This window comes from Colossoma macropomum, unplaced genomic scaffold, assembly GCF_904425465.1.
Source record: "Colossoma macropomum unplaced genomic scaffold, Colossoma_macropomum, whole genome shotgun sequence".
NCBI lineage: Eukaryota > Metazoa > Chordata > Actinopteri > Characiformes > Serrasalmidae > Colossoma > Colossoma macropomum.
This window is the reverse complement of record NW_023494797.1, coordinates 17,409,661-17,430,084: the sequence shown is the minus strand read 5'-3', so window position 1 is coordinate 17,430,084 and position 20,424 is coordinate 17,409,661. Positions and strand designations below refer to the sequence as shown.

The 20,424-nt window shown below is 40.4% G+C and overlaps 1 protein-coding gene across 1 annotated transcript in view; it reads left to right on the top strand.

The window, feature by feature from the left end:
- The first annotated feature begins 6,621 nt into the window (after window positions 1–6,621).
- mylk3 (myosin light chain kinase 3) overlaps window positions 6,622–20,424 on the top strand; it is a 49,807-nt gene continuing 36,004 nt past the window's right edge. The window contains exons 1-3 of the mRNA XM_036583895.1: window positions 6,622–7,456; window positions 13,777–13,870; window positions 16,422–16,707. Of these exons, the coding sequence (XP_036439788.1) occupies window positions 6,896–7,456; window positions 13,777–13,870; window positions 16,422–16,707 (941 nt within the window). The 5' untranslated portion in view covers window positions 6,622–6,895. The remainder of the gene's footprint in view (window positions 7,457–13,776; window positions 13,871–16,421; window positions 16,708–20,424) is intronic.

Sequence of the window (20,424 nt, the reverse complement as noted above, 5' to 3'; positions counted from 1 at the left end):
GTGTTTGATTACTTCAGAAAATCATCAACCAGCTTCTAAGACTGAACTTTGAAGGTGTGTCTGCAGATTCTTAGAGAAACTGAAAGTGAGTCTCCTGAAAAGAATGGAAGCTGGAATAAAGGTGAAGAGCGACTCACTGACCACTGAATAATATTACATTAAGTTTTTTCCTGATATTAAATAAAGAATAACAGCCATCTTGACTAGATATCAAATGAATGAGGGGTGGTCTCTGACTTTTGCACAGTACAGTATGTCTTGTTCGTTAAGATTAGACTGATTATTAATACTTTTTTTATATCCAATAACTTAAAATGAGCTCATCAGACAAAAAAAACAAAAAAAACATCACCATTCATTTTCTCTGTATTGTCATGATATCCGACAGAGACATCCACACTTATCTCTCCTATTCATAGCCTCCTCCATCACGTATAAATGTGTGGACAGTCACAGTTGGCGTGAGGAAATATCCATTTATTAGCCCGTTCGCTGCCAAGCTCAAATCATCTATGCTTCCAAGCATGCTAGCGCGCTAACTCACCCATTCCATCTCACGCATGGGCCGGTAAATTGAGTTGCTTATGCATTGTTGGCCTGTAATGGCAAATTCCACCCACCAAAGTGTGGAAAGGCCACAGCAGAGCTACGTTCCTGCGGCCAGCCGGACCCCAGATGGTACCTTTCCACTGCTCGTCCATTGCATAACGCCTCTCTTACAGAACGCGGTCTGGCTCTGGCATCAGTACAGGGCAGAAAACCATATTCTCACCAGGGAGCGATTTATAAATAAAGTCCCTGGCTTACATTTGGTCCATTGTGTGAGAACTGAGGGATGGCACAGTCTACAGCCGCTCAGATAGATAGAATACATACAGCGCTTTAAATGCTTGGTTATTTCCATGTTGGCTTGAGTATACAGTGCAATCTGTAAGTAATTGGACAGTGACACACTTTCTGTTGTTTTGGCTCTGGACTCCAGCGTATTGGATTTGAAATATGAAGTTGTTTGCTGCTGCCAAGGTCGCCGGTGCATTCTCCCTTCTAAAGGCTTCTAAAGTACAAATTCACATAAAAGGATGTGATTTCTAACATAAAATAACAAAAATGTAGGAAGAGAATAGAATAAGAAAAAGAAGAAGAAGAAACAGATTTCTTGAGTAGTACCATCAATAAATTTGTCAAGTGCTGGAACTGAAAGCCTGTTTGCAGTTTTTATTGGGCATGAACAGAATAGGATACACCTAGATGAACAAAAACAACAACAATGGCTGTGAACAGTCACGGTTGTTCCACACGCTGGCAACGCCGGAGGCGATGAGGCTGTTTGAGTTTTTATTTAAATCTGATTTGGCAGAGTACAGAGACTGATTTGCAGAGGTGTGGAGAGTAGAAATGAAAAAATGAAACAAAAGAACAAGGGAAAACAAACAGGAGTAAAGCAGAACTAAACTCAGAGAAGGCAAAGCGAAAAACCTTTAACAAGACGAATGAAAACTAGAATCGTCTTGGAGGTCTTGGAGATCTACCAACCTGCTGAGTGAAGCTCCAGCCATAATCTAACACACCTGATCCAGGTAATTAAGCCTTCAGGGGCAGCTGAATATCACAGCCATGTGTGCAGGATCTGAACTCTCCAGGATCGTAGATCTCCTAAGGGATCACAAAGGCAATGCAAGACAACCATACTGAGCAAACAAGAAACACCTGGGATTAATGAGAGGGCGGGGCAACAGATAACACAGGTGAGATGGACAACAAGGTGGCAGGAGGACACACAGGAAAGATAAATATAGACAGAAGCAGAGCAAGGATGTTGCGCAACTGTAGCCGGTCTCACACTTTCTTTAACTCACACTTGTAGCGTCTTGATGCGCATGTGCTTGGACTGCAACCATGATAATCACCATGACGATTGGTCTTTCTGGTTTTAAACACAGCTGTACAATGCAGAAAAATCAAATAGGATCAGATTTAAAAATTTACATGGAAGACCTTCCTAATATTGTGGCTCGTGAGGAGCTTAGGGGATGTGGCCATGCAAAGTGGCTCTCGGAAGGGGGCGCTCTCCTGGTTGAAAATGGACTGTTGTTGTTGCTGTTGTGTGGTTTAGTGGTGGTTGTGCTTATTGGAGTAATGTTGCCTGAGGAGGGTGAGCTTTGAAGCTAACTAGTGATTAGAAGAGTCTTTTGTGTCAGACTTTGTGGAAAAGCCTTTAACAAGGTACCAAAGGGTTGACAATAAGAATAAGAATGCTTGTTCCAATGTCTAGGCCAGGGGTCGGCAACATGCGGCTCTTTTACTGTCCTGTTGTGGCTCCACAGCAGAATTAGATCTGTAGGTAAAAATAAAATAATCCTCCTTTACAGTAAAATAAAGCTCTGCTGATCGTTCAACACAGTTTAACAATAAATGATCTTAAACGCTGGAGTTACTGTATAACTGCTAATTCACCCTTTAACCCTGAAGATCAGCGCAGACTGCTGGTCACCATAGCAATGCAGATAATAATCTGGCCCAGCTAGTAACAAAAAGACAAAAAGAGATTTAAGATGAACATCGATAATTTGGAGATTAATGGACTTATTTGTGTTTATAATCACTCCAGCTGGTTTCCTGATACGTTTAATCTGCAACGAGAAACTGAAGTACTAAAAAGTCACAAACCTGAAGTCAGTTTTTCATTCACCAGCTTCTCGTTCACATTTTCAAAAATTCAAAGAAGAAGCTGGTGAATGAGAATCGACTTTAGCCTCATAAAAAATCTAACATTAGAAGACTTTTCACAAGAAAATTGGAAAAGTTTCCTGCTGGAGATGCGAGAAAAGCAGCTATAGCTGAGCTAAAGCTTAAAGCAGAGTAAAGTAAGTCTGCATTTTCGTTTATATTTTTAGCACATCAGCACATACTGAGACATATTTACAGCCAAGATGGTAAAATAAAATGGACATAAAATGTTGTGGCTCCCAAGGTGGTTTGATTTTTGCTGAAAGGACAAAATGGCTCTTCTTAACATTTGGGTTGTGACCCCTGATCTAGGCTGTTGATTGACTGTCTAAATTCTTTACTGTAAGCATGTTTTTGACGTCAGTGCTTCTTGAGTAACCTACAATCCATTGTGGTCAGTAAATACTGAGATTCATTAAAAAATGCTGTAATAATTTTGGATATAAAGAGACAGATATTATTTTATATTATAAAGAGAAATTATTATTATTTCTCTAATAAACCATGGTATTGATCCTGACATAGCATTGACATTTGACAACGTACATGTTGGAATACAAGGTCGTGGTGGCGTTCATGTGCACTGATCTTGTAAAAACAATATTTCCGACACAATTTGAAGGCAGCATAAGAAAGGTTTCCCACATGGTTCCCCCAGTGTAGATATAAAAACCCTCCAGCTGGCATGTGGCACTTTAACACTGCTACCGTTTCATTTTGATTACTACTCATTGTTTCATTATTTCAGAAGTCCAGTTTTGGAGTACATAGCCAAAACAACAAAAGTAGTGTCGCTGTCCTGATACTTATGGACTGCTGTATTGCATTACAGTACCATGCTGCTGATATAACAGATGTCCATCAAGCTGTAAATCCCCTTCCAACTAACCGAACAGCTGTGCGTAAATGATGTTTATGAGAGGTGATCGTTCCTTGCAATGCAGTCCAATCAAAGGCTCGGAAAGACCCTGGGTCAAGTATCAGGACACCCATGTTTTTTCCCTCTTCTAAGGCAGCTTTTCCTGGCAATAGACGGCATGATTGAATTCCTCGTTGGGAGAGGGAACACGTCTGAGATTCCAGCACACTATTCATCTTCATGCCAGTGTCTGCAGAGGTTTATTTTTACTGAAAGTGTCAAGCCAAAGTCAAGTCACGTTCCAGCCTCGGAGCACAAAGCACTGCGGATCATCTGGTGTGCCTGATCTGAAGCAGCGGATCCACAGGCAGAAAGTACCGGTCCGAAAAAAGGCGACCGTTCAAAAGAACATCCTCACCTCGGCCCAACGTACACTGTAAGAAATGAAAGGTAACAGTTTACTGTTGGGCACTTGACACCTCCCTAAGCCCTTCATGACAGCTGACATAGACATATAAACCTTTATAAATGCTTATTCCAGCAGGCGTCATTTGTCACAAAGGTTGCATTCAACAGCTTAGATGTCAAGGACGTTGTCATGACACGTTCTGGGTAGTGACGAAGACTTCAGTGACAGTCACAGTGCACAGTGAGGTGATATGGCTTAGTTTGCCACGTCAGGCTGGTTTTGCAAAAGTGAACAGTTTCTTTGATAAAGTTAATTTTACAATAAATTAGAATTATGATGTTTTACATCATCACCATTACGTCACTGTGATATACACTGAACCACAACTTCATTTGTTATAATGTGCTTTCACTTCACCCAAAAAGCTGCCATGACAACCCAATGTCAGAAACAGTGTCATACACGCTTAAATAAGATGGTTCTTCAAGGGTTCTGTAGTAAAGAAAATGGTTCTATATAGAACCATGAACACTCAAAGATCCCTTTGCATGATTAAAGGTTTGTTGCATTAAAGGATTCTGTAGATTGATGGAGAATATGCTGCATATGGTTCTATATAGAACCTTTTTGAAAGGGGTTCTATATAGCACCACCAAATGTACTTCCCTTGTTACAGGCTTGACATCGTTACAATAGAAGATCCCCTTTTGGTGCTATATAGAGCCCTTTTCAAAAAAGGTTCTATATAGAACCCTCTACAGCACATTCTCCATCTGAAAAACCCTTTATGATGCAATGGACCTTTAATCATGCAAGGGGTTCTTTGAGTGTTCATGGTTCTATATAGAACCATTTTCTTTACTAAAGAACCCTTGAAGAACCATCTCCTTTAAGAGTGTAGGTCTAATGTCATCTTGACGCCAAAGTTGACAAAGGCAACCTTTGTTACGGATAACAGCTGCTGGATTAAGCCTTTATGAACGTTTATGTAGGTTTGTGTCTGCTGTCATGATGAGCTCAAGTAGCCTTATGAACTTTGCTGTACACTGTCAGACAAAAGGAACCATGTTGGTACATTTTTCATTCACCAAGGTACAAACAGTGTAAATGTACCCTCAGAGGTACAGCAATGGTTTTAAGGCCCAACTGTGAACCTTACTTCAGTTTCTCTTCCAGGAGAAAGATACGCATTTAAACCTTTTCAGTAACAATATTTTAAAACAAAACGATAAAATTAAAAGGATGGAGACGAGACGGGTGTGTGGAGTCAGTACAGCTTATACACCGATCAGGCTTAACATTATGACCACCTCCCTGTTTCTACGGTCATTGTCCATTTTATCAGCTCCACTTACTATATAGGTGCACTTTGTAGTTCTACAGTTACAGACTGTAGTCCATCTGTTTCTCTGCATACTTTGTTAGCCCCCTTTTACCCTGTGCTTCAGAGGTCAGGACCTCCATGGACCCTCACAGAGCAGGTACTATTTGGGTGGTGGATCATTCTGAGCACTGCAGTAACACTGACGTGGTGGTGGTGTCTTAGTGTGTGTTGCGCTGGTGCGAGTGGATCAGACACAGCAATGCTGCTGGTGTTTTTAAACACCTCAGTGTCACTACTGGACTGAGAATTGTCCACCAACCAAAAATATCCAGCCAACAGCGTCCTGTGGGCAGCGTCCTGTGACCACTGATGAAAGACTAGAGGATGACCAACACAAACTGTGCAGCAGCAGATGAGCTATCGTCTCTGACTTTACATCTACAAGGTGGACTGACAAGGTAGGAGTGTCTAATAGAGTGGACAGTGAGTGGACACGTACAGCGTACGGTGTTACCAAATTAAAAGTCGGGTCACGTTGATTCGTCAGACCACAGGACATTTTTCCACTTCCCCTCAAGTTATTCTTGAATTGTTGCACTATTTGATCGTGCAGTCTTTCACAGAGTGGTGAACCCCTCCTCATCTTTACTTCTGAAAGACTCCGCCTCTCTGAGATGCTCTTTATACCCAATAATGTTACTGACCTGTTACAAATCAACCACCAGGTGTTTTTTTTTAGCATCACACAATTTTACCAGCCTTTTGTTTCCCCGTCCCAACTTTTTTGGAATGTGTTGTTGGCATCAAATTCAAAGTAGGCACATAATTTTCAAAAAACAATAAATTCTCAGTTTGAACATTTGATGTTGTAATTAAATAGAGGGTTTGAATGATTTGCACATCATTTTATTCTGCTTTTACTTACGTTTTGCACAGCGTCCCAACTGTTTTGGGAATGGGGTCGTGGATGCAGTACTAAAAAAAATCTAAGTGCGGAAAACCTTTGACTCTAACTAACTGGAGAAAATGTAAAAACATCAATGCAGAAGGATGACTCAAAATTCCAAGTTGACCTGACTTTAATTTTTTTATGGTGTAAGATTTTCTTGCTTCTGGCAGCTCACTGGCCACTGGAAAGGTCATTCCTTGCATGTCCACTTGTCAACAGCATCTGTCGAGTTGAATTTAAATGTTTTGGTGACGTCAAAGGACTGCTGGAACTTTGGCAGGACCCTCCAGGCCATATAAAAGCCCTGGGTCATAGTGAGCTCCACAGAGAGAGCGAGGCAGGAGGAGGGGGTGGGAGGAAAAATAGAAGTGGCAAGATAAGATACCAGAATGGAGGTGTTTATTTAAGTGGTGTCATGTCTCTGGCACATACTGACCACAGTCCAGCTGAGCTGCTTGTTTTGGTGGGGGACACGACGACACCTCACAGGAGCCCAGAGTGGAACAAGATTGGAGGGACCAAAATAGCTGTTCCGCTTGTTCGTTGTGAACCAAAGGATTAGTGGAGCTTCTTTTCCCTTTTGTCCTGCTCCTGTGCTGCAGTCCTGACTGCCTTTCGCTTCCAGCCATGAATAAACAGGTGACTCTGGCCACCTGCATTGCTAAGATGTATGAAGGCGGGAAGCTGGACAGTTCTGGGGCTGCGGCTGGAAAGCCGAAGAAGGCCAGCCCGACCCTCCTGGGCACTTTGGGCGACGTGGAGGATAAGCTGAGCCTTCTGGAAGGTAAGGTGGAAAAGATTGCCAACACTCAGACAGTGGTGCTTCAGAAGCTGGACTTGGTGTCTCAAGGAATGGATGCCCTGGAAAAGAACCTTGTCCAGTTCAAACAGGACATGCTAGGACGATCTGTCGTAAAACCCACTCAGAAAGATGCAAAACAAGCGGGCGGCGAAGTGGCAGAGGTCAGGAGTCTTTGTGAAGAAACTGTGGCGCTGCTGAAGAACCTCAAGCAAGAGGGCCAGGTGCAGAGAAAGAAGATTGAGGGAATAGAAAGTTCTGTGTCCACTCTGGATAAAGTGCTTGGGTACGTGGGTGAAGCCTTTCGCAGCTCCAAGATAGTGGAGTTCATTCTCAATGGCGTGGTGCCATGGAGGAAGCAAGGCCTTCTGGACACGGCAGAGGAGGAGGTCAGTAAGCTTCTGGGCTCTGGAGGGCTTTGTGTGGCTTATGCTCAATACTCATGCAGTATTCAGTGCTGGATGGAGAAAGGAGTGGAGAAAGACTCTAAGCCACTGCTGTTGAGCGCTGGGTTCAGTGTCTAAGCTGGGGTGACTGTCAATATCTTTTAGAAGAAACTTACATTTTGACAAAGTCTGTTTTCAAGTGAAATTTCTTTTATGATTCCCTGGTCACTGTGCTGCCCACAGAGAGGCTGGACAGGCTTCATCTTTCAAACGTCTCATCTTCTTGTGAGCTAACAGCCCATAGACAGAAATGCTCTCAAAAATGAGCAAAAAGCAGTTTTTGTATTTTTCCCACAAAAATGGTAAATAAAGCTGTTTTACAGAAGTTAATTTGAATACAAACAGTTATAAAAATGGAGGATTAAATGTGTACATTTATATTTGTAAGTCATGTAAGATATTTGTAGGAAAAAGTCAGAGAAAATGGTTATTTCAATCTATTAAATGACTGAAGTATAAAAAATAACAATAATTGACTTGAATCTAACATGTTCATGCTAAGATCTGGCCTCTGCCAGTCTGCTGACCACTTAAACATAATTACCAGACTGGACAGGCCTTAATGACTCCACAGACCCCTCTCTGTTAGAGCCATTTGAGTCAAGCAGTAATCATAGCAGTTTTTGTCAGTAGTGGTGTTAAGGCTTCTGTTTTTAATGGCCATTTCTTGCTTTGCATAAGGAGACAATGTCCCACATATCTTTAATATGTTTAATTTCTCTCTATTATTCTGGTGTTTGTGGTGGTGCTGGTCTGCTTGGTTACTTTTGTTTTGAATAAGTCATGTTTGTGCTTCCAGTCCACCTGTGGTGATGATGATCTTATAAGAGTTTAGATTTCTTTCTATAATGAGCTTTTTTTCTGCTCTGAGGTTGAAAATCTTAAACGTACAAAACTGGAATTCTGGTTGAACGATGTGAAAAATGGAATTTAGTATAGTTAATGGGTGCTTTTGATCTTTATTTTGGCTTATTTATTAATAAGATTTTAATACTGAAACTAAACGTTTGGTCTTTTTGGTTGGGCCAGTGATCAGAGGGTGGGCAAAGGCCTGTTCAGCCCAATCATCCCACCGCCACTGTTACTGAAACTAGAAATACGACATTGTGAAGACTTTGTCTACATTTTTAATGATCTGTAGTTTTGTAGTATTGGAGAATTTAATATGTAAAATCATATTTATAGAAAAGGTCAGAAAGCAAACAGTTTCTTGACCACACTGGATGACTGAAACACAAGTTGTTTTCTTTTTAATTGACCTGAATGTAGTATATTTACATTATGATCGGGTCTTCTCTCTCACGGTTGTGCAAATTCAGTCCACTGGTCACCTGAACTGTATGCCAGGTCACTATGTTGCCCACAGAATGATTGGACCGGCCTTCATGCCTCACATTCCTCATTTGAATTTTTAAAGCCCTCTCTGTTGGAGCCATTTGAGTCAATTGCAACTATATTTTTCATATAAATGATAAATTAAGCTGTTGTACAGAAACATCTTTGTTCAAACACTCTATAAAATAACAGTTAATAGTCAATGTTATTGTGTATCTCTAGTGTATCTCTAGTGTATCTGTAGTGTATGTAGATGTAGAAGATCAGAGAGCAAACAGTTTTCTGCCCATATTGAATGACTGACGCACAGAAAGGTCATGTTTTTTCTTTATATCCTATCAGAGCCTCTGATGCATTCCATAAATGATTCGGCCTCCACTGCTGAGACTGAGCAAATCCAATATACCAGTCACCTGAACATAATTCCCAGGTCGCTATTTCGTTCACAGAGAGGCTGGACGGGTTTCAGGTTTCAGATTCTTCATCTGGTGATATGCGATTGTGTCGTACGTGTCGTTCAGAGGCATTTGACCCGAATGACTGAGAGTCCAACTGTACGCAGGCTTGTCCAGCTGTTCTGCTTACAAAACCAAATCCAAATGAATGCCTTTGTTACACATGCTTCAGGAATACTGCCTGTGTAGAAAACTGCTCTTAAACGCTCCCAGACTCTCGAGACGTCTTTAGTGCCTCAAAAAAGCGCTTCATTCTCACAGATGCTGATTCCTTTAATTGGAGGGTTTCCTGACAAACCAAAGCAGAGATGTAGAAAAGATAAAAATGGCACAGATTTAGCAGCACTGAGCTGAGATCAGTAATGCACTTAATGTTTTAATGGGGAATAGAGATTTGGGTAAGAGGAAGACAGTCCTGGATCAATTTTGAGAACAATAACAACAATAAAAAATATGAATAATAAATTACCTTTACATTGGGTGAACATTTTATGAAAGAATCAATGGAAATGATCCAAAATGACTTCAGCTAATAAAAGTGCCACATTAACTTACACTTACAGCGAAAATAGTTCTGTATAGTACCAAAAATGGTTATATATATATATATATATATATATATATATATATATATATATATATATATATATATATATATGTATGTATGTGTGTGTGTGTGTGTGTGATTGCCTTGTGGTTTGGTGTGAAATGGAAAATGGTTGATTGTAGAGACTCAGATCTCTTTACAGTGGTGGTGAGAGAAACCAGGGGTCTCCATGACTACAACACAAATATAGACATTTTATTTACTATCCAAAACCACCAGTGAACCTACACGAGTCTTCTGAGTTTATATGGAATGTTGAGGATGGAAAATAGTGGAAAATCTGAAATAATAAGTTTTCTTTGGGGGCTATTTTGCCTCACAGCACCCTGCATGCATCCCTAAACCATGAATGACTTTAACCCCTGGAAGTCCCATGCTTATTACATACTAAAGCTTATAATAAAGGTTCTGTTCAGGTACATTTTTCAGTCATGAAAGTACAAACAGTGTAAATGTTCTCTCAAAGGTACAACAGTGGTTTTAAGGTCTGATTGTGAACCTTAAATAAGTTTTTCCAGGTGAAAAGTTCGTATTTGTACCTTTTCATAACCGAATGTTTTAAAACAGAACAGTAAAATAAAAGCCTGGAGGCGAGACGGGGTGTGTGGAGTCAGTACAGCTTAGAACATATAATTTCAGTGGATTATGGTTCAGTTATGTTCCCTGACTAAAGGTACTGAGATGGACCCTTGAGGGTTCTATCCCTGTGATAAGAGGGGAACTGCCCCAGTGTATTCTACTACCTTTATTCTAAGTATGTACAGGGACTTCAGTGCAAACTGGTGGAGCTTTCTTAGGTTATAGAAGTGTGTAATAAAATTTTGGGCTCTGGCTGTTTAAGAGGTCGAATTGTTTAAGGCCAAAACCTTACAAAAACTACAGTGTCTCAGTCATCAGGCAGTGAATTCATAACCATCTCATATAGTAACTTTCTGTGAGGGAGCTTTTAGAGGTGGATGTCTGGTTCCCATCACCACCACTGTGAACAATCTTGAGTCAACCAAACCACCATTTTGAATGACTTTGTTTACATCTTAACCGTTTAATTATGCAGAAATTTAGAAAAACCTTTGTAAATTTATCTTTAAGTGCCAAATAGCTACATTCTTTCAAACTTAATGAGCACAATTACAGCCAATGCTCAGAGCTGAACACAGCAGGAATGAAAGGACGGAAGCGCAGAAGCGTACATCTGTTTGGTTACTCCAGTCATTCCGAGTCCGTCTCTATGGGCAGATCTAATTACTGCAGGCATCCTCCAGTAACTCCCGGCCTGAGGCTGCTGAAGGGGAGGCAGGGTCTCGCACTAATTGCCTGATTTGTTGTCATACAGCATAACTACCCTGTTAAGAGGAGTGTGTGACAAGGCAGACCTGCGCACTGTAAACAGTGGGGAAAATAACTCCGTTCTGAGGTTGTGAGGCTGGGAGTTGTGACACCACATAATTTACAGCTGTTTGAAATTGCTGGAATGGTCGACTGAGTCCAATCTTTATTAAAAAAAAAAGAAAGAAACAAAGAAAACAGCCATTCGTGCTACGCAGCCTGTGGTTGAGAAAACCTGCCCCTCATCAGCTGCACTGCCAAATCCTGGTCATCCTGGTCCTCTTTAATGGGACCAATTAACCAACAGTTGGTCCACATTTCTCCGCAGATTTGAACGTTTGTGACTTTAACATGTGACCACCCGCCTGACAGCCCCTCACCAGCTTTCCAGTCATGCACACCAATTACATGTTTGCAGACAGCAGGCCATGCTGGCTCAGTCGAGCGTGCAGCATCAGAACACTCACCAAGTCTTTTTTCAGTGTATTTTATGCATGCAGTTGCAGATTGAGACATTTAATCTTTTTATGAACCATAGAAACCATAACACAGACAAAAATGATCAGTTTCAGGGGTTTTTGAGTCAAGTTGCAATTATATTTAATATAATAGACACTATTAAACAAGTAACTGTACAGCAAAGACTTAAAGGGCTCATATGCACAACTGAATTCTCACTTTGTTAAAAAAAGTGTGACGTGGTAAATAAAAACTTAATTTTCAAAACAGAGCCCACATCTGGAAACTAGGATGCAAAAATGTCCCATTTTGAATTCATTCAAAACATTTTCAGGTTCTGAAAGCACACTCTGTAAAACTTTGAACAGCCCCCGATCAAATTATATGTTTACTTATCGCATCCTCTACGGAGAACGCAATACTTACAGCAAATTTTATTGCGCAATTTCATTTATTTGCTGAGTTTAACATGTTTGAAGAAAATATATAAAATATAAAATGAGCTATACATTTCAAAAGGCCAAATTTTCTGTTTTATTTTCCCTTAACAACAACATGTCGACAAAATCCGTAATTTGACCAAACTTTTGCACACTGCCGCATATACATATATATATATATATATATATATATATATATATATATATATTCATATTTCACAATTAGTGTACAGTGGCCCCAAAATGCATTTAGACCTCATTTACAATCAACACTTACTCACAATCATTAAACCATTGGTAAACTTTAAGTTCTATAAGTTACATTTAACTAAATGATCTGTTTCTGAGAAAAACACATCAAACTGATTTTGGGCTCTTAGTGGAGAAACCCTGGAGAAGAGCTCTAACCAGGCTGCACTGAAGCTACTGTAAAGCACAGAGGTGGAATCGTCTGGGTCTGGGTCTGTTTTTCTTACAGCAGTGGCTCTGAGCTGCTGTTCACTGATCACTGTTCAGCATCATGAACTCTGAGTAACACTCTGTGAAGAAAGCACTCGATCTGAAACTCACCAGCTCCTTTTGGAAGAACACTTTGCTAAAAATGGTCTTTTAAAGAGCCCATGTCTCCGAATTCTTTTTTTTTCTATTTTTTTTTAATAAACGCTTAAATGTCCATGTCCCACCAGCGGGCCTATAATCTAAGAAAAGCTCAACCTGTTTCCATTGAAGTCCCTGTAATTACTGGATAATAAGCCTTAGTGTGTAATAAGCCTGAGATTAAAGTAGTTACAGTAGTTTGGTGTTATATGTAAACATTGTTAAAGTTTCAAAACATACAGTTCATATATGGAAACAAAACAGCTCATTTTGAATGTGTTATTTTTGTGATGTCACAAAAACCAACACATTTACATATATCAACATATACCTGTTCTGCCTACAGCAGTTTAGCCCCGCCCACTCACCCTGAGGTTATAAGGAGTATTTCAGACCGGAACAGAGCTCATTTACATATATCAGTCTTAAACGCACCGTAACAAAAACATCCTGTTTGATTGTAAGGGATAAAGAGAGGCTGGGAAACGGTCACATTGTTTTTGGTACATTAAACCACACAAATGTCATAAATGGGGGAAAAATAAATGCAAGAAAAATGAAGAATATGCCATCTATTAATAAAACTGGAAAATGGTTAATAATCAGTGTAATGTGTATCAGATTAATGTAGGAAAAGAGATTTGTTGACCGTACTGTATGGCTGATGCACATGAAACATATTTATTGTTTGTATTTTTCCATATTTTGCTGCTGTTTGTATATGAGTGTGTTATGCCTAAATGAAAAGTGGGATGTGCTGGAAAGCCCTGAACGCTGAGTCAGAAATGGCTTTGCTTTGCTTTGACCTCAGTGCTCGGTCTCGTTTGTACTCCGCTGAGGCTGGATGAGGCGAATCTGGCGAGGAGGATTACTCACTTTTTTACATTATACGAGTCCCTTTTTGTTTAAAGTCCCGACAGGAAGGGAAGAAAAGTTTACTCTGAGAAATTCTGAAGGTCATCATCGTTCAGGAAAACAAACACAGCCGCTTCATTTTTGCAGAAACAAATCATGACAAGTCTGCCTGTTTCTTTGTTTTTTCAGAAAAACATATCAGACGATAACACAGCGAAGGCGAAAGCACCTCTCAGCCATCAGGGGACTCAGACTCCAGAGGAGATTAATGAGGAAGCTGCAGGTAGTGTTTCAGTACCTCCTCGAGCTCTGCTGTTCTGTCAGTGTGTGGAGAGACAGTGCTTTATCATCAGCTACCAGTCGGGAACCTTCAGAGCCGTTAAGGCCTTCAGAGAAATTAAATAAAAATAATGCTTTCTATAGTTTTTAGTGCATTATTATTTAATTATATCCTCATGATTGTTCTATTTAAACTCTGCAAGTATTGCAGTAACAGTTCTACTGTTACTATGATACAAGCTTGGTACAATAGAAGAACCCTTTTTGGTGCTATATAGAACCCTTTTCGAAAAAGGTGCTATATAGAACCATCTAAAACACTCACCATCAATCTGAAGAACCAATTTATGATGCAAAGAACCCTTTAATCACACAAAGTGTTCTTTGACTGTCCATAGCTCTATATAGAACCATTTTTTTTTTACTAAAGAACCCTTGAAGAACCATCTTTTTAAGAGTGTGGTACTGGCTGTGCTGTGTAGGTAGAGCTCTACAGATTTCTCTCTGTAAGTCAGTACAGAGTGATATGCTACCCACTCCTGGGTCAAGTAGAGCCGTTATCGGCGTCCTCTAAGCGCACTGACCTGCCCTGTGACGCCATGTGGGAGGCTGATTTAGAAGATTTAGAAAAGATTTAGAAACCTTTAGATGAAAGGGTAAACATGTGTCAGCCTTCAGCCTCTGAGGCTGGAGCTGCTGTGTGAGCTGGGAAACCGGCTTTGACTGATGCTGAGAGATGGAAAACATACTAATGTGCAAATCCTTCGTGTTCAGTTACGCTTTTCCAGATTTTATAGCACATTTCGATTTGTATCTCTCTGGTTTGCTTTCTACCATCTTTGCAGACGTAACAGACCACCCTTTCTTTTATTTCATCCCAGAACAGCCGTTGGATACATTAGATTAGATATATGATAATACACTTGCATAAGGAAGGAGAAAGTCAAAGGAAAATAAGTGAAAAAACAGGAGTTCAAACAAAGAAACTGAACAATGGACTGACCACCCCAGAGTCCTGACCTCAACACCACTGAATGTGTTTGATTACTTCAGAAAATGATCAACCAGCTTCTAAGACTGAACTTTGGAGGTGTGTCTGCAGATTCTTTGAGGAACTGAAAGTGAGTCTCCTGAAAAGAATGAAAGCTGGAATAAAGGTGAAGAGCGACTCACTGACCACTGAATAATATGATATTATATTTAGTTGTTGAGACGTCTGTGTGGAAAAATATCCCAGCAGATTTCTTTCAGAAACAGAAATTAGGGCTTCCAAAAAGTTTGGACGCTGTATTGAAGGTAAAGAGTGACTCACTGATTACTGGCTGTTAATAATGTCTGTTTTGACTGGATCTGAAATAAATGAAAGGTGGTCTCTGACTTTTACCCAGAACTCTACCTAACTAATATGCATAACTCAGACATTTTTGCACAAAAATAACATACAATATAGTAAATTATAACAGAAAATCTAAATGCCCACATCATATCAAAGCCATTACATGTCTAAAAAAGCTCCACCCAGTCTGTCCAAACAGTGTGACTTTTTATACACGTATAAAATTAATATCATCTGAAATAAAGCACTGTAAGTGTACACATTTTCACATGAGTCGTGTGCTACAGCTCCTCATTAGGTAAAGTGGTATTTTTGCCACTGTTCAGTAAAGCTTGTCCAAAACAGTGCAGTTTTAGAGCATCTATAGGAGGATATAAAGAAACTCATGATCTGTAACTACTATAAATAATTCAGTAACTACTATAAATCCTTCCCTAATTATTATAAGTTAATTAATGTAATACTTACATTTTTAAGTTACTATAATGACTTATTTGGAAATGACTACAAATAGTTCTGTAACTACTAGAAATGATTTAGTAACTACTAGGACTTATTCAGTATAGACTATGAAATATTGAGTTATCTTATATGAATTATTTGGTATCTACTACGAATGATTCAGTAACTGCTATGAATTATTCAGTGTCTACTATAAATGATTCAGTAATTTCTATGAATGATTCAGTATCTACTACAAATCATTCAGTAACTGCTATGACTTATTCAGTATCTACTATAAATGATTCAGTAATTTCTATTAATGATTCAGTATCTACTATAAATGATTCAGTAACTGCTATGAATTATTCAGTATCTGCTATAAATGATTCAGTAACTGCTTTGATTTATTCAGTATCTACTATAAATGATTCCGTATCTACTATAAATTATTCAGTATTTACTCTAAATGATTCAGTAACTGCCATGAATGATTCAGTATCTACTATAAATGATTCAGTAACTGCTATGAATTATTCAGTATCTACTATAAATCATTCAGGATTCACTATAAATGATTCAGTATCTACTATAAATGATTCAGTATGTGCTCTAAATGATTCAGTAGTTACTATGAAACTAATATGAATGAAATGAAGAGAGTGAGGAAGAGAAATCTGCTACTGGGTTTCTTAGAAGGGGTTAAACTCTCTGTTTGATGTTTCCATGCATGCAGATTTAATCTTGACCCTCTGGCTTGTCCTCTCTCCCCCTGCAGTCCTGTATGAGTGTGAGGGGCAGGAGGTGACTTCTTCAGCCTCGGCTGGTCTATTCCCGGCTGGACCAGAGGAGGCCCCACGTGTCCCGGACGGAGCAGAGATGTGTGCAGGTAAAGCTCAGCGGCGGATGAAGGAGGTGACAGTGAAGAGCAGAGAGCCCAGCAGAGTTCAGGCCTTCGCTCCTCCGAGGCAGCCTCAGCCTCAAACAGCTCCAGGAACTCAGCCTTCAGAGACTCGGAGCGTGCCCACAACTGAGCAGGATGCCTCAGTTTCCCAGCCGGAGAGGTGAGGAGCTGAATCTAAATTGTCGGGATGAAAGCAGTCGTGTGGAACTGCTTTCCCCAAATCCCTCTGCTGCAGAACCTCTGTGCCAAGTGGCTTTACTGTCCTCTGCTGCTCTAACTCTCTCTGTTCAGCTCATCAGTTACTAATCAGCCCCTTCATGTCTTCAGTCAGGAGTGTTGAAACGGGGGAATCTCTCCCAGAGGGGATTTAGAAAAGCTGCACCACAAAATCTACCACACCAGCACTGCTTCCAGCACTCTGAACACTTGTTAAAGACACTGTGCAACTTAGGATTTATTATTTAGAGTCTGAATACAGCCTGGTTACTCTTTATGAGAGCCCAACATGAGCCCCACAACATCCTGAACTCAACCTAAAACAATACACATCATCAAGTTTTGAGTCAAAAACTGACCCATCCTCAAGAGTTTGTCCGAAACTGATTCTGAACTGATCAGAATAAAATTTGATATTTCTAATAAAGGGGCCAGTGAAGATGCTGTACAGTGAATATAACAGCCACTGTTATCACAAACAAAACAAAACAAAACAAAACAAAACAAAACAACAACCAAAAAAACAGACAGCTCCAAAACAAGTTCAAATTCTGATGAATTCTGATAAATATATTTATCAAGCAAAGCTTTTGAGCAGCGCCTCAAAGTTCCTTAGTCTGGATACATTTTCCACAATGTTCGGTTCTCAGGCTGCCCAGTGCTGATATACCAAACTCTGAACCTGAATCGAGCCACTGCTTTTTTCCCACGTATCCGTTCTTTCACAAGCTCAGGCCTTCAGGACCTCAATTTGGCCACACGGCTGGGCGACTCCAGCGTACCGGACTAAAAACTGTTTGAAGGCAGAGAAAGTAAGGGGGAAGAATAAAGCAAAGAAAAGAAGTAAAGCAGGAAACAAGCATTAAAATCTGTTTAAACAGTGAATGATGAGAACCGATCAGTTCATGGTTCTTTAGGGAGCCTTTTTGTGTAAATGAGATGTGTGAGTGTGAGGAAACCTCCACATAATATAGATTCTAAGGGTTAGGGTTAGGGTTCTTTGTGCGATGCTGTAGAAGAACCACATTTTGTTCCCTAAAGAACCTTTCTGTGCATGTTTTTTAGAGAACCATTTTTGAAAACGAGCTATGTGAGTGTGAGGAGCCTTTTTTAAAGTTTAAGGAACCTTTCTAGGTAGGTTCTAGGTAGAATCCTTATACTGTTCTAAAACTTTTCCACGTGGAGGTTCTCTAAATCTTTAAAAGGTTCTTTGGGGCTCTGTCATCGGGAGAGTTTGATCCCCGGTGATGCTACAGCCGTCTCTGGCTGGGAGTCCACGAGAGCACAGTTGTCCTCGCTCTCTCTGGGTGGGCAGGACGGCCCCCCGCCTCCCCCCATCACTCAGCGCAGGCGTCTGTTAGCTGGCATAACAGAACTGGTGGGTAGCGTCTCCTCTGAGCAAAACTTTATTTTAGTTTTACTAAACTCAGCAAATACATAGAAATGCATTTCATCTTCGGCAAAAGCATTAAGATTAACACAAGCCATTACACGTCTAAAAAAGCTCCACCCAGTCTGTCTAAACAGTGTGACTTTTAATACACGTACAAAATAAATATCATCTGACACATTTGTACACATTTTGACATGTGTGCTGCAGTTCCTCATTAGGTTCAATCATATTTTCGCCAGTGTTCAGTAAAGCTTGTCTAAAATTCTAACAGTTGCTACAGAAGAACACAGTTTTGGAGAATCAATAGAAGGATATACAGATACTAATGATCTGTAACTACCATAAATAATTACGTAATTATTATAAGTTATTCAGTAACTACTTTAAATAGTTCTGTATCTACTATAAATTATTTCGTAAATGCTACAAATTCCTCAGTAGTGGCCAGAAATGATTTAGTAACTACTTTGCCTTCAGTATCGACTATAAATTATTCTTTATCTACTATAAATTATTCAAGAACTAATTGTTCAGTGTCTACTAAGAATCTGTCTACTAATAACATGTTTCAGGTCTCTGTAGATGCGTTAACCTATTTTCACTTAGAAAACCAGCAAAGCTCGGAATTTGACCAGCAGTGTTCAAACCTTTCTGCATTCGACTGAACTTCATACACTCCACGGCATCCCATAATGCTCAGTGCTCTTCTAGGAAGCTGTATGCGCTATTGAACACCTGTATCAGCAATCAGTGCAGCCTTCTGACATATAGAGTCGCTTTCCTCCAAATCACACGGTGGACAGCCCCTCCAGTGCACACAGCAAAGTGCTTAGACTGTAACTCTGACACGTTTCCATCCTCCCCACCATCAATGACTTCAGGACACACCTTTGTGACTCCGTGAGTGGCTTTTAGATCGGTTCCATCAACTGTCACTTCCTTCAGTATTGTGCTCTGATTGTTTGGAAGTGCTGCGCGTCTTTGAAGTTTTGCCGCCACCGTAGTTCCTGGAGGATGAGGGTTTAAAGACTAATTACAGGATAAAAGGCCAGCGAAGCTTACAAAGAATGATACCAAGGTCTCTGCTGTTCGCTGTGCTCGCTCCCACTGGCTCTATTAAACCCTTTTTTCATATTAAAAGACATACTGTAATAACATAGCAACCGATGAGCTCAGAACACCCACACTGTAACACATCCGCTGTATCCGTCCCTCCACACCAGCGTCCAAGGCCATTCATATAGAACATTACTGTCAGGACACACTGGAGTGGTAGGTTGTAATTGTAGTCTAGTACACAAACACCTCCAGTGTCCCTCATTCAGAAAATCCTAATTAAAACGCTGGACATGAACCATTCATTCTGACGCGGCGTGTGGAGGATGCTCTTTTAAATTACGAGTGAGGACCGTCGGGTAAGACATCATCAATGCTCACACGTTAATTCACAGGCACAACAGCGCGTTATTAGGCCCGGCATGTGAAAACCACTCCATGTCATAACGTGAATGTATTCTTTGGTCTGAATCATAAAGCTGGATCTTTTCATGTCTGGAATGAAAGGCTTTGAAGAGGTGCGGTGCCCTCAGTGTGATCGCAAGAGCCGTGCATTCATTTGATCTAATACTGAAGCTTGTGGACACTCTAGCACAACAAAGGGTTCTCAGACAAAAGGTCAGGGCATCCGTGCTGCTAGAACACTACTGTGTGTGTCCTGAACCATGACCTTGTGCTTAACCCACATACATTTAGGCCCAGTCCCATTCCTTATTTTTACCCCTTGTTTTCGAGTGTTGCCCCTTGGAATTGAGTTACAGGGTAGTGGTTGAAATCTTCCCTCTGAAATGGGACCCTCAAATAAAAAGAGCATTACTTCATTAACAGCTACTAGCGCTGCTCTGTAGGTGACCTTGCCAGTCTGCAGTGACAGCAGAGGAGGGTAAAGTTCAGCTCCTCACTGCTGGGCTTTAGTTACATTTAGGGCATCATATGACTTCAAAGAGGGGGGCAATTATTTATTATCACCCACCCCTAATTCTTCAGTGATATGAAGCTGAAGTCAGATATTCACCAGATTCTTGTTTGAACTTTCCTGTTCCACCTTAAATGGAGCAGCAGTTACATTCTGGCACTTCAGGCGTCAGAACTGCTGGGCTATTTAAGGTGGAACGGAACGGTGGAACGGAAAGTTAGCTAGCTAGCTACCGGGACGTTAGCAGACAACTAGCGATTTTTTAATGCTTGTTATGAAGAAAACAACATTAAACT